Source organism: Lynx canadensis, chromosome B1, assembly GCF_007474595.2.
Source record: "Lynx canadensis isolate LIC74 chromosome B1, mLynCan4.pri.v2, whole genome shotgun sequence".
NCBI lineage: Eukaryota > Metazoa > Chordata > Mammalia > Carnivora > Felidae > Lynx > Lynx canadensis.
This window is the reverse complement of record NC_044306.2, coordinates 52,820,837-52,835,700: the sequence shown is the minus strand read 5'-3', so window position 1 is coordinate 52,835,700 and position 14,864 is coordinate 52,820,837. Positions and strand designations below refer to the sequence as shown.

General features: G+C 46.8%; 1 protein-coding gene across 2 annotated transcripts in view; it reads right to left on the bottom strand.

Moving 5' to 3' along the window:
- The window catches only part of GATA4 (GATA binding protein 4), a 54,153-nt gene extending 39,972 nt beyond the window's left edge, over positions 1–14,181 (bottom strand). For both annotated transcript variants that reach the window (XM_030312717.1, XM_030312721.1), the window contains exons 1-2: positions 14,128–14,181; positions 9,302–10,426 (exon numbers count right to left, since the gene is read on the bottom strand). In XM_030312717.1, coding sequence (XP_030168577.1) covers positions 9,302–9,917 — 616 coding nt within the window. In that variant the 5' untranslated portion in view covers positions 9,918–10,426; positions 14,128–14,181. The remainder of the gene's footprint in view (positions 1–9,301; positions 10,427–14,127) is intronic.
- Between the last annotated feature and the right edge of the window lie 683 nt (positions 14,182–14,864).

The window sequence follows — 14,864 nt, the reverse complement described above, 5'->3', positions numbered from 1 at the left end:
AAGTTTGACTGGATTTCTAGAAGTAAAAATGGAGCTTTAAACCGGGAGGAAAAAGGGAAGATTCCAAAATAATTTAAGGACCAAATTCAGCTTTAAGATCTGCTATTAGGGAATCCCAACGCCTATGGTTTAACAATCCACCGAATTCTGGTGGTATCTCCTTGATTTCTCATCCACCAAAATAAAGTATATCTGGGACAATTCAGCACAGAGTGAAAAACTCACAATCCACTTGGAACAGCTCTTCAATGACTTTAAAAGAATGGAATGGCTTACCTGTCTGGATTATATTCCTCCTTAGGCAGAAAAAAAGATACTCTGAGCCATGAAGTCAATTTTAGGACTCCTGCAAAATGCTGAAGACCAGAAAACCAAATTCCCTTCATTCAGATAAGAGGCTTGAATATCCTGGCTCAATTCTGATTACAGAGCAGTAATAGATAAAACCATAGGCCCCCTGCCAGAAATGAGAAAGCTTCCACTGGCGGCTTCTGTGTTCAGCTCAGCCCAACTCCATGGGGCTCTTCCAGCCTGAGGTTTTATTCACTGTCCTCATCCATCCCCCTATCCCCTATTCTCATCTTCACTAAAAACATAATTACTATAGTGCTTTTCTCCTGTCCTTTCTCTGCTCCTACCACAAATGCATTTGAATCTTCAGAGAAAAGGGAATATGGAGATGGTTCTGGAGATGGTTCCCCTAAAAGGGGAAGGATTTTTGAGAAAGCCATATGGTTTTGCTCTTCTTTTGCAGCCAGCAATCCCCACTCCTGCCCCAGAATAGGAGAATCCTCTAGTTTGGAGGGTCTGAATTCTGGGAAATGTCTCTTCAGTTCTCTGCACAAGAGAATCAGGAGCCTGAAAAGGAAGTTGATGCAAGGCAGGGGTTCCTAACACTCCCCAAGTGCAAGGTGGGCTGTATCAGAATGAGATGGAAAGCCACTAGAGAAGATGTTGTACCTGGAGAAGCACTGAGGAAAAACTACACTGGGGAGAGGGAGCAGGGGGAGACCAAGCAACAGAAAATACTAACATCTGAGTCCTTCAAACACAACACACCTTCTCGTCCTGAAGGGATAAGCGCCCTCATCTTGGCAAATGCAAGAGGTAAATGAAAGGAAAACATGGAAGTCCTGGAAGTGGGACTTCCCTGAATTCTAAGCCAGAACTGTTGCTTACTACCACGGGGAACTTGGGCAGATTACTTCATTTTTCTGAGGATCAGTTACCTCTTCTGCAAAATGGAGATTATGTCTGCCCTCTCAAGGACTTAAAAGTCCCTATCACAACTTCCCCATTTACCCTTGATAAAGGGTCCAACTCACTATCCATAAATTGCATTTATATAGTGCAAGATTACAGGCATATATGTAGCACAAGACATAAGCTACTGTCCCTAAAAAGTTAACTAGTTTCTAAACATTAATGTATCCAAACTTGTAAATTTATTTTGTACAAATTAAAAGAGATCAGAGGCCATTCCTATTATAATCCCACTCATATTATCTTCTCTACTTTCTTTAGAAGGAGACAAAGAAATAGCTATACAGATAGCCAATAAAATGTTTAAATAATCCTTCATGGAATGTGTTACATGAGCCCAGGTCATGGTCCATGGAAGGTCAATAGAACAGAGTGATACCTATTCTCAAACCATGAGAGGGCTTTATCACCTGCACCTTATTCAGGATGAGCAGACCAAAAAAGTCACCAGCAGACAAATACTTTCAGGTGTCAAAAAGGCCCCTTCAAGTTCTTAAAGCAGCAGTATCCAGAGGCCTGCAAGAATTGCCCTTTGCTAAGAGCAAGGCAATGGAAAAACCAGCACACCTTCCTCTTCCGTATGCAAACAAAAGCAGCATACATTTGCAACTGGCTTCAGCTCTAAATTCAGAACAACTCAATCGCCTTAAAAGGACAGGCAGAAAAGAATTGGTTAAAAGACTTACCTTGCCTGGGGGGAAGGTAATTTATTTTTCTAACATAATCCCTATCACTGCCAAGGTGGTTTCTGGTTCTAGTCCCAAGATAACCTGAGGGAGAACTACCATACCAGCCAGGAGCACCTATGTATGTGTCCCCAAGGCCAGCAACCTGACAATTGCGGAGATTTGCTACCAAGAGACATTACTGAGAGTGGAATAAGCTTTTTTTGTCCCTTCAGTAAAGCAATCTCCTGTTGGATGAGCAAAAACCAAAAGCTAAATTCAATAAACAACAATTTATATTATAAAGTACTTTTCCTGGATATCCATAACTCTAAATATAGAACCCTGTTTTAGACAAAAAGAGGGAGAGAGACTCTCAGGAAGTTAATTCATGAATGCTGTATGTCTCTTTAATAGCTGGTTTAATATGTTTTAATTGGTAATATATTCACATGGCTCAAAATTCAAAAGGTTCATTTTCACATCAATATTCACAGCAACATTATTCACAAGTGAGGGAAACAACTCAAGTGTCCATGGGGGATGAATGGATTGAAAAATGTGATATATACATCATTCAGTGTTAGGAAGGAAACCATATGATATGTTACAACATGGATGAACCTTGAGGACATTATGCCAAGTGTAATCAACCATGAAAAGATGAATACTATATTATTTCACTTATATGAGGTACCTAAAGTAGTCAAATTCATACAGACAAAAACTAAAATGGCGGTTACCAGGGGCTGGGGAAGAGGAAATAGAAAGCTGTTGTTTAATTGGTTTAGAGTTTCAGTTTTGCAAAATGAAAAGTGTTTTCACTGAAAACCTGTTTCACAATGATGTGACTATACTTAACGCTGCTGAACTGTATACTTAAAAATGGCTAAGACGGTAAAGAATAAAATGAAATAAAACTAGGGGTGCCTGGGTGGCTCAGTCCATTAAGCATCTGACTTTGGCTCAGGTGATGATCTCACAGTTCATGGGTTCGAGCCTCACATAGATAGGGCCGTGTGCCGGCAGCCCAGAGCCTGGAGCCTGCTTCGGATTCTGTGTCTCCCTCTCTCTCTGCTCCTCCCCCACTCGTGTTCTGTCTCTCTATCTCTCCAAAAATAAACATTAAAACATTTTTTAATAATAAAAAATAAAATGAAACTTAACCTTAACCTCCCTATATTTTTTTAACTTCCCTATATTTTAAATATATTTTCTTATTATTTAAATGGCTAATAAAGAAGCATAGAAGTGGGGCGCCTGGGTGGCGCAGTCGGTTAAGCGTCCGACTTCAGCCAGGTCACGATCTCGCGGTCCGTGAGTTCGAGCCCCGCGTCAGGCTCTGGGCTGATGGCTCGGAGCCTGGAGCCTGTTTCCGATTCTGTGTCTCCCTCTCTCTCTGCCCCTCCCCCGTTCATGCTCTGTCTCTCTCTGTCCCAAAAATAAATAAATGTTGAAAAAAAAATTAAAAAAAAGCATAGAAGTGACTATTAAAAAGTGGTTAAGTTGGTTAAAAATTCAAAAGGCTCTAAGGCATATGTGGTAAAAATGCTTTCCCCACCCTTATCTTTCACCTACCCAGTTATCCCTTCCATGGGCAACTGACGTTACAAATTCCTTGCAAATATTTCCAAAGATAAATTAAATATGTTCAAATGCATACACTCCTTTCTTCTCTTTTTAATGTTTATTTATTTTTTTTGGGGGGGAGGGGTAGAGTGAGAGGGAGACAGAGAATATGAAACAGGCTCAGGCACTGAGCTGTCAGCACAGAGCCCAGTGTGGGGCTCAAACCCACAAACCATGAGATCATGACCTGAGCCAAAGTCAGACACTTAACTGAATAAGCCACTCGGGCACCTCTTCCCCCCTCTTTTTTTTTTTTTTTTTACACAAGTAACATGCAATATACATATCCTGTACTTCTCTTGGAGACAACTCTATTACCATTACATAATGAATTTCCTAATTTTTAAAGCCTACGTGATATCCTATTGTTTGCACATACAGTATATATACAAACACTCCCCTGATAATGCACATTTAGGTTATTTCCAATTCCTGTTATTACAAACAGGGCTATAACTGTGCCGGTACATTTGCAGAATAAATTCCTAGAAATTAAATTTCTGGGTCAAGGGTATCTACTTTGTAATCTGTTGGATACCATCAAGGGCTCTCCAGAAAGGTTGTACCAATTTACACTCCCACCCACAGGTATCAGAGTTCCTGTTTCCCTACACCTCTGAGTATGTTTGTTTTCTTAGCTCATTAGAGTTTAAAAAAAAAAAAAAGGAAAGGATACAGAAGAAAGTGTTATCTAAAACTGTCTCCTGTGCATCATTCCACCTGAGTGCTTAGAAAGAAAGTGCCTAGCAAATGTGGCCTGACCTTTTGATGGGACACAATTGGGCAGGTGACAGATCTCACTGGAAGCAGTGACACACCCCTGGCCACCCCACACACACCTTCCCCATTTAATTGGTTCTCAATCTAGCACCACAGACCAGCCCCAACTCGGACTGACCTGCTCAGGGTGGTAACCGGAAAGTTAAACAACTTTGGTTTTCTCAAAGACTGACAAATCATTCTGTGGCCAAACAAGCTACTTAAGAGTTGATCTCACAAAGTTCCCTACATAAATGAACTGGCTCTGAAAGAAACTGGCTTAATTGATAAGCAGTCCCCAGAAGATCCAGAAAACACTTTAGAGTTTCCTACCAACCTATATCATAAACAAACTCTCGAAACACCACAAATGAGGCAAAGCTTTTAAAGAAACCATTCGGGTAACACTGGGTGATATACATTTTTTCACTGTGTTATTTTTTTAACCCTTAAAATTATTTAACAATTTTGAGATCCTTTGATAATATTATAATTGCTTGTTTCTTTATTACCCAAAGGAATTATTTCATAATAAAACATATTTTCACAGCTTTCCAGTAATATCTACCACAATGCTATTTACTTCATCGCATATTTACACATAATTCCCATTGTCTCCTTTCTGCCTTAAATATTTGCAAGCATTATTATAAAAGTCAACTTTACTGTGGTATAATGTACATACAAAAAAGTACTCCTGCTTTTTTATTTTAAAGATTTTATTTTTAAGCAACCTCTACATCGCACATGGGGCTCAAACCCACAACCCCGAGATCAAGAGTCACAAGACTCTTCCCACTGAGCCAGCTGGGTGCCCTCATGCTCGTTTTAATAGTACGTTTCCATCATGAGTTTTGAAAAATTGATACACCTGTGTAACTACCCTCATTGGGTTCTTTAAAAGGAGACATCATCTTACCTGCTCTAGCCATTTCACGTGCACACAAACAATGGACCCTAGCCCTTGAAATGCAAGAAATTCCCACCCCAGCTCCACTGGCAGATGGCAACACCATACCTCCTTAAGCCCTTTCAGTGTCCAGGGAGTGTTATTAAGATAAGTCATATTCCAGATTCCATATTCCATTTCAACAACTACAATCACGTGTGAAAAAGTGTTCTTGCCAAACCTAATGTCCCCTCGCCTGGAGGAACACAACGTTAAATAAAAGGCCTTTAAACGTTAGAGTACCTTTTAGGTATTTTTACATGGTCCTTCTCTCTCTCTCAACCACCCTGTGACTTCTCCTCCCTAAACAGTTCTGGGGGGGGGGGGGGAGCACGCAGGTGGTCACAAGGGTTGCAGAACCCTCTCCCACCCTGCTCACTGTACCCAGAGGCTCTCCAATGGACCTCTGAAGCAGCCTGTGTGTGTGTGTGTGTGTGTGTGTGTGTGTGTGTGTGTGTGTGTGTGTGTGTGTGTGTGTTGACCTGGGCCGAGTACTGTGGTGAGTACCTCCTAGATCTCTACTCAAATAAATATTTGCCAAGTGCTCAGCATGTGCCTGGCACTTAAATATGAGTAAGACTCTGTACCTGCCCTCAGTTAAGGTCACATAATTCCATTAATGCAGCCTCATTAATGATTTCAACAGTTGTTTCAGGGTCAGGTTCATATTGAACTTGGAATGAATTGAAGTTCATATACATTGCCATCAAGGCAGAATAATTCCTTTCAACCTAAGTGCAGGTCTTTATTGAGGCCCTTGGTAGCTTTCATCACTTTGATTTTTGTCTTTTCCAGTAACCAACATAAGATACTAACTCTTGTTAAAAATGAGGCAATTAATACCTCATGAAAAAAATAAAGCTGTTCTCTTAGTTCTCTTCATTGAAATTGAAAGCAGTTTCTGAGGTGAAGAGTGAGTTAGCCTCTGTGGTTTTACCTCTGGTCATAAATATATTATTTACACAAAAACCAAGCTGTGTTGGGTCATTTCATGGTACCACAAAATGTGATGGCAAATGAGGGTATAACTTTTTTCCTTTTTTTCAAAAAGCAGGTGTCTGGCTTTTCCTGGCAAACTCCTACTTACCCTTCCAGACCAAATGCAGATGACACCACTTGGGTGAAGACTTCCAGATTCCTAGACAGAAGAAAGAACCACTTCTGTCTTCTCTCCTTTTCTCTCAGCTCATTCCTGCAGCATGTTACTGGGTCACTTACCCATTTTCATGTCTTTAGGGTGACCAACCATCCCCATTTATTGGGGACTGTCCTAGGTTTAGCACTAAAAATCCCAAGTCCTGGGAAACCCCTCAGTCCTAAGAAAATCAGAAAAATACATCCCTCTACATGATAGTGAGTAGCTATTTAATAAAATAGCCATCACTTATGAGGAGCCAAAACCAACTACTTCACAAACACTGCCTTATTTTTCGAATTTAAGACAACACTGAAAGCAGTTATGATTATCACATTTTACAGAACAAGAGAGGAAACTGAAAGGTAAGTAACTTGCCCAGGATCACAAGGGTACCTGGAATGGAATCCAGGCTTGCCTGTCCCATACCACCACACTGTATTACCGTTTGAGAGTCCAATGGCAGCTCCATACAGCAAGCTCTCGATAAATCTCATGGAATCAGTAATCACTTATCACCATGCTCCTATCACTCAGCATCAGCTAATGTGCCGGTGTTGGTCCTTGAGACAGCTACCAGGCATTTACAGGAGGGTCCACGTGATAGGAGGGACATATATAAAAAGCATATTTATTTACATGCACTGCTTTTAACTTAGCTGGCTTTTATGTAAGTGCCACCTGCAGAACACGCGGAAGACTTGCATGCCAACATGCTCTGCATGCCTCATGTTCCCTCACAAAGATAACAGGGAAGCTTTCCTGACTTGACCATTTAACACACTTGGCTCTGTCCAGGCGAGCCAATCCAGCTGCTAGGCCAGACCCAAGGGCTGTCTTCAGGTGGGACCTCCTGAACCAATGGCACAGAGCAGAGTACCGGGAAGACAGGCCACACTTCTCCATGATGAAGTGCTCCGTGGAGGTCAGCTTACCATTTGTTGACCCTTTAATTTGGGAAACATTACTGACTTCAGCACCCTCCTAGCTGGTATGGGTTACATTTTAGAATTTAAGTACTGTGTGCATTCACACAGTGTGTGTGTGTGTGTGTGTTTAACATTGTTGCGGTTGTAACTCTCCTGATCAGAAAAGCATCCTCCATTTTTGTCTTTTGACTCCAGGTGATAGGGGTTAGAAAGCAACCTCTCCACTCCCTCCCACAAGTTCAAAAAGCAGAACTATGGGGAGGGACCATTTCACCCTGTTTTAAAACATAAGTTCTAAAGAAAGTTTTATTTATTTCTAATATAATTTATTGTCAAACTGGCTAGCATACAGTGGGTACAGTGCGCTCTTAGAGTTTCAGAGAGAACACAAGAGTTCCGAGAACGCGGGGCCACAGCGCCCCACCCCCTCCCCAACACGCCCACCTCGAGCTGCCATTGTATGGAGATACTTCAGGCCAGCTATCTCACTCTGGGCCTCCCGAAAAGCTCCGGAGCCAGTTGCCCCTCCTCCCCCAGGGGGTGCCGTCTGGCTCCCCTGAGAGGGGGAGGGGGAAACTAGGAGCTATAGACCCAGCCCCGGCGCCACTTCCACGGTTAATCAGTTTACCTGGGATGTGTATTTGGCTGCACCCCCCTGGGGACCTTCCCTGGCCACCCAGGGTCAGAGGATAATTTAAAAAACTCTTCAAAGCCGGGACCCTTCTCGGAGCCAGCTTAAGACTGGAAACCCGGGAGGGACAGGCTTTACTCTTCAAAGTGAGAACAAATGCGAAAAGATTTAGCACTTAGTAGGTAGTCAGTAAACGGTAACTTTGTTTCTCGGGTCTGTACTTCACCTCGCCCCCCAGAAGCCATCTCCAACCAACCCCATCCTGTCCCTTCCTGAAATTCGACAAGACCAGAGGTGTTTTTTGTTTTGTTTTGTTTTTCCATTTTGAACTAGTGGTTGCCACTTCCTTTTATCTCCCAGCGCAAAGCACCCGGACCCTTTCTCAGGCTTCATTTTGTTCAACTGTAAATCGGAGCGGGGTAGCACAGGCTTGCCGTCCTTGCCGGGTCTGACATTCACAGGAAATATTCAGTTGTGCCCGTTAGATTATTTCTAACCCCGGCCCTCCGAACAAGAGGACGCTCCACTTATGGAAGCTGCTGCAAAGTGTCCATTTAAGTCAGGTCTTACAAAGAAGCCCCTCTGCGCTTCCCGAGTTCCTGGACGCTGACCAGGCATGCGCTTTCACTGCACCCCTCACAAGTGCGGCGGCATACCAGCGCAGTGCACAATAAGTGCACAGAACGCCGTGTCCCCGAGGCACCCACAAGGTGCTAGCCTCCGTTCAACCCATCTCCGCTGCTCCAGTCCCTCCTTTGTTCCAGGTGTGAAATCCCGACAGGAAAATCATCTGCCACTCCGAAGGATCTTCCAACTGGGCCGCCAAATGGCCCAGAAGATCTTGGGCCCTAGCCAATGTAATCAGTTCCCTGCTGAGGACCCTAAGGGAGGGCCGAGAGGAAATGCGAACAGAAACCCCGCGACCGCTAGTGCTGTCCATCAAGGGCTGCCGGGGCTGCTCCTCCCAGCTCTTCGTGGAGCCTGTCGGCCGCCAGCGCTCACCTACGGCGCACAGACATACCCGACGTCCGGGCTGCTTGGGGACACACTCAGACCCTGCACCCTGCAGTCCTCTCTCGTTCAGAAAAGCATTTAGGAAGCAGGCCTGCCCTCACCTAACAGAATATGGGCTTCTTGGGGCTGTGACCTTCACCACCACCAACGTGCCGCGGCCGCCAGCTTGTTTTCCAGTTTCCTTTCCTTGGAAACTCACGCATCCTGCCCCCTCCCCACCGCTCCCCACCATACGCACACTTGCGGAAAATTAAACGCCCCCAAGCAGTGTTCGGGCCAGCCGGTTCCGGGAGCCAACGGGCCCGGGTACTCTCGCTCAGTACTCACCGAGGTTCGGGTGTCGAGCGGCGGGGTTGGCCCTGCCGGGCAGGCTGTGCAGCACCGGGCTGTCGAAGGGACCGGCGGAGGCGGCGGCGGCCGCGGCCCAGGACGCGCCCACGTCGGCCATGTAGGCTGGGTAGGGGCTGGAGTAGGAGCCTGCGAAGCCCGCACGCCCGTACTGCTCGCGGCCGGGGAGGCCCGCGCCCGCCGCTCCGCCACCACTGCTGTAGGCCGCGGCTTCCCGGGCGGCGGCGGCGGCGGCGGCGGCGGCCAGGGACCCGGTGGTTCCCGGGAAGGAGAAGCGCGGGGACACAGGCGGGGGCGTGTAGGCCGCTCCCTCGGCCCCCGCCTGGCTCCAGCCCGGGCTGCTCTGCTGGGTTCCGGGCCCGGCGCCCGCCGGGGCCCCGCCGGAGCTGCCGCCAGAGGTGGCTCCGGACGCGGCGCTCCCGCCTCCGCCCTGGAGATAGGACAGGCCCAGCACCGAGGAGGGCACCCGCGGCGTGGGGACGTAGACGGGAGAGGAGGCAGCGCCCGCGCTGTGCATGAAGGCGCCAGGGCCGCCCGCCTCGTAGGCCCCGGGAGGGGGGCCGTGGTTGGCGGCCATGGCCAAGCTCTGGTACATGGCCTCTGGGAGCTCTCCGCCTCCGAGTCCTCTCTCTCACTCGCGAGTCAAGGCGCAAGGCAGGGAGAGAGTAATAATAATAATAATAATAATAATAATAATAATAATAATGTACAGGTGACGGCTGTCAGGTAAATGAAGATCCAAAATCAAAAGTAAAAATGCAAATCCCTCAAAAATATATACGTATTAAATCCAGCATCGAGCAAAACACTCTAGGCTCTTGTTTACAGGAAAATCCCAAATTGAACTTTTGGTTCTTCCCGGAGGTGCTGGAGAAGGGGCGGGATCTACCCCAGGGCCTAGAGGTCCTGAGCGCCTACACGAGTGGCAGAAGACACGGGGTAGTGCCTGGGCGCCGGTATGGGGCACGGGCCTTCGGGTCACGCCGGTGGCCGTGGCTGCGCACCCTCTTCAGGACACCCGCAGACTCCGGCTCTGGGTGCAGTAGGCTGGCTCCGATGCGGAGGGTTGGGTTGGCTCCCGTCCTCCTCGCCGCAGCCGCGATCCTAGAAGAACGACAAAAAGGGACACAAGTTCACCCGGAGCCCACTTTCCTTGTGCTCGGCTGCTTCTCCCGCACCGCAAACCAAAGAAATCGCCACTTTCGGCGCCCAGCCTTGGAGGCCACGAAGTTCCGAAGGAAGCTGCGGTCTTTGTTTTTCTCAGCCCATGGGGTCTGACTGCCCAAGGGAAGCCTAGGGAGCAGAGCCTTAGAGAAGTGGGGCTTCACGGTTATTAGACATGTAATTATTGACTGTGACCTAGTCAAATTTTTTTGGTATTGCTTGTCAGGAAAGACTCTTGTCACAGATAAGTTTAAGGGTTTCAGTTTTCGCCGGAATGCCTGGGACCCAAGAAATATCGCTCATCTTTGTCCCCCCACCTAACCCTAAGCGTCCCTGGCCATGAAAAAGCTTTAGATTGCCCATGAAACACAATGACAAACTTTAAAAAAAACCAGCAACCTAAGAAAATTTTGTTTGTAATCTTTTTATTAAAACTAGAGGTAGAGTCTAAATGTTTACACATGAGCATAGTGTCTGCTAAATCTCTGTGAAAAGGATTGTGAAATCTCTTATCCATCCACACACTATACCATATGGAAGTCAAATCAGACAAGACATTTGTTTCTGGCAAATAGTTATATTTTAGTGATTCTGCAGATTGGATATTAAAACCGGAATAGTGAGGGAAATGTACAAGTTCACTTTGTGGAACTACTCACTGGACCATTCAGATTCACTGAATGGGTTTTTTCCCATATAGAATCACTGGTCCACCCGTGGAAGGAAATCAGAACGCCAATGACAAACTGAAGGGGAAGAACAGTTTGTAGGGCTTGGTTATGCCCTTGTATCCTGTGTTTCTATTTTCTCAGGCAATTTTTCTGATCAAATAAGAGCTCAGTGTTCTGAAGCACCTGCTCTGTCTCAGGTCTTTTTTTTCTCCACAGCTCCTCAAATAAAAGTGTGTCTCCTCATTTTACAAAAGAGGGAACTGAAGCATCGTAAAGTTTTGAAACTTGCCAAAGATCAAAGTACAATTAAAGGAGCTGGGGGACAGAATCTGTGGGTCTCCAGGGATTTGAGGCTGACCACTACATTCCCGCTTGTCTCCTTAAGAGACGGCCACTTTTTAACACTGGTTTCTTTTTCACTGCCACAGAATTACAAAAACATCAATTGACCTTTATTATACTAAACCCAGGCTGTCACTTACTGAACAAATGACTTTAGACACATTACTTAACTTCTGTGCCTCAGTTTCCTCATTTGCAAAAATGCAAATGTTAAAGGTACATATCTTGTGGAGTCATGGTGAGGACTTTAAAGATTGTAAACTAATATATGTAAAGCAAGTATAATAGGGTTTTATAAAACTTATAACAGGTACAAAGTTCTATATAATTGTTGGCTATTGTTATTATTATTACAGATTTCTAATGTACCATAAGACAATGCCTCAGATATAATCATACTATAATGAATGGTCATCTTAATTATTGTAAAAAATTCTGAAAATCTAATCTACACTACATCTAATATACCTATATAATGCTTTTAACCATCTTTGCAACATCACTAATGATAATGGAGTTAATAGAACTGTATTCTATAGTCACATGTCAACTTCTAGATGGTTTATCATTTGCTTTCAAAACTATACAACAAATTATTGGTTTGTTGGACATTTCCTTCCAGGAAGAAGTTTGGCTACAGGGTAGATACAAAAAATTTGATCTCAGGGGCACATGGCTGGCTCGGTCAGTAGAGCATGCAACTCATGATCTCAGGGTTGTGAGCTCGAGCCCCACAGTTGGGTATAGAGATTACTTAAAACTAAAATATTACAAAAAATTTTTTATCTGAAATCACCAACTTCACTCTTTGAAAATGAAGGCAAAAAATTAGTATAGGAATCTGTGCGCTTCAATAAGTAAACACATAGGCTTACCTTGATAAAATATTCAGTATTTAATTTTTAAATAAAATAGTTCACCTATTTCATTGTATTTTCTGTAATACTCAACGTCTGTAGTTCTAATGCATAACATCATACTTTTTTCCCACATAACTGCAGAGAAGGAAGATTTATAATTTTGCAAGCCAACTTACACACAGATGCTAATTTACCAGCTTTAAAATGTAAATGCTAAAAATGCCATAAATCTAACACTCATCTTTACTAAATTCTCGGCCTTTTTAAAATGGCTGGTACATTACCTGGGCATTGGATTACTGAACAATAGAAGGTGGAGAAAATACCCCTCTACACCTTTCTGAAAAGACAAGAAATCATTCTGCTTGCTTCTGTTATGAAGCCTTGGTTCCGGCGTGTGGCCGTGGAGGAAGCAGAGAGAGCTACTGAGAATGGCAGAAGAGATCTGGCCTCATCATGGGGACTCAGGCCTGATCCCCAGTTTTTCCCTCTCCTCCAGATCACTCATTTCAGTTCACCTCCAATTCACAGACCAAATAGGAGATGCTTTCTTCGTGATTTAGCCCACGGCCCTTTTCCGATCTATTTCTGAAAACTTGCCCTAATGTCTGTGTTTATTTACAGGTCACTCCTGCTCTTTGGGCTCAGCCTCTCGCCTTCACTCTCGGCCTGCTGCGCAGAAAACTGTCACACACGAACGCACACACTAGCCAGCAGTGTCCGCTGCTAGGGAACGTGGAGACTCAGAAGTTTAGGGGGGGAGGAGGCACCACTCCGTTATCCCAAATGAAACCCTACTTTAAAAGCCTGAAACCTGCTCTTGGCTGTCCATTCCATTTCTGAGAAACACAGGAAATACTTGCCTTCGGCGCTTCCCCAACCTTCCCCGAAAAGCCGTCCGTGCGGCCCCAAATCCCTCCAGCCTTGGGTCCTCCACCCTGCTTCCCAACCGAAAGGCCTCCTCGTTCCCTCAACCTGGTGGCAGTTCACCATCCGGGCATCCTCCTCCTACCTGAAGGACCCCCCAACCCAAAGCCAAGGGACATAATACTGTGGATCGGGGCAGCTAACCGTGGCCAGCGGAGGAACGTCACTGCCTTCCTCCCGGGTTCCGGCCCTCAGCTACTTTTACCCAGAAGCAGTGTGGGTGGGTGGGGTTGTTAGCTTCGTGGGTGGCGTTCTGACTCTCTGGACCCCAGTCAGGAAGGCTAGAAGGCTGGCCAGAAGGGCATAAAACGTCCGGGCGCTCAGTAGCCATTCCCGGCTTCGAAGCGCCTCCCCGGGGCCCAAGGCCCAGTTACGCAGCCTCCCACAGCCACTCTGAGTCCCCGGAGTCACCGACCGGCGACACTCCTCGCCTGAGTCCCTCCGTGCGACCTGTCCCGGGTCAGTTGATCAGTGTGATTCCGCACGGCCATCATCACCATCCAGGCCCTGGCCTGGGGAGGTGCAAACAAGGGCTGGAGAATATATACGCTGGGGCAGGGATTAAAAACGTTCAAGTTCACACACACACACACACACAAAATCAAAAAGCACTTCGAATATCCCTCTCCGCTTTCCCCGCAAATCTTAACTTTGCTTTAAAGAAGCTGTTAAGCCAAAGCGAAAAGTTAAGCGGGCTTTGGCCAGTTTGGGGAGGAGGGAGTGATCAACGTCTCCTTTCCACCCACTAGTTACCTCTCCACTCCCAGGCAAACAAGCGCGGAGGAGCTCTGAGTTTCTCAAACGGTGGGAAAGAGCAAGGAGAAGACAGAAAACGCAGTACCTGGCGGGACTTGAGCTTCCTGGAGGGCCGGCGCACGCTCCCCTGAGCGCCCCGGGAGCTTTGGCAGCGGCGGTGCCTCTCGCGGCCACTGTGCCGGCCGCCTCCGAGTCCCCCACCTCCCGGCGCTAGTCCCCTCGCCCCTGCGCTCCAGCTCCCGAGCGCTGACTGGCCTGTGGGAGTCACGTGCAAGGGCGGGGGGCGGGGGTGCGCCGCAGAGGCTGCACCTCCGTTCGGCGCCGGGCTTCGGGGCTGTTCAAAAAACTCCCCCAGCAGGCAAAGTCCAGGCGCTCGGATCTCGGAAAATGCTAAAGTGCCACCGGTCGGGGCGCAGGGCTTCACCCACCGCCCTGCCAGAGGTCATTCCGGTTTGCAGTTTTGCCCAGGGTCAGCTTTATTCAGGAGTCCCCTCTCCTACCTCCTCCCTCCACCCCACCCCCCACCCCGCCTCCCGGTGGTCCTGGTCCAGCCCCAGCCCAGGACTCGCGAGTCAAGGGGCGGCGCTGATAGACGGGAAGGTGACCTTTTTGGGCAAGACCCCTGACCGGCTGTGGAGCACAGGGTTACCAGGGGTGCCCGGCTAGCTGCGAGTCTCCAGGAGGTAGTGGATAGTGGGGTTCCTGCTAGCCCCGAAGTGCCGGTGGAAAAGACACCAAACCTGGGACTGGCCCACTCAAGTCAGAGCGCAGAGACCGAAGTTTCCCTTCCGCCTTCCCAGCAGCCTGGGGAGTCCGCAAGGC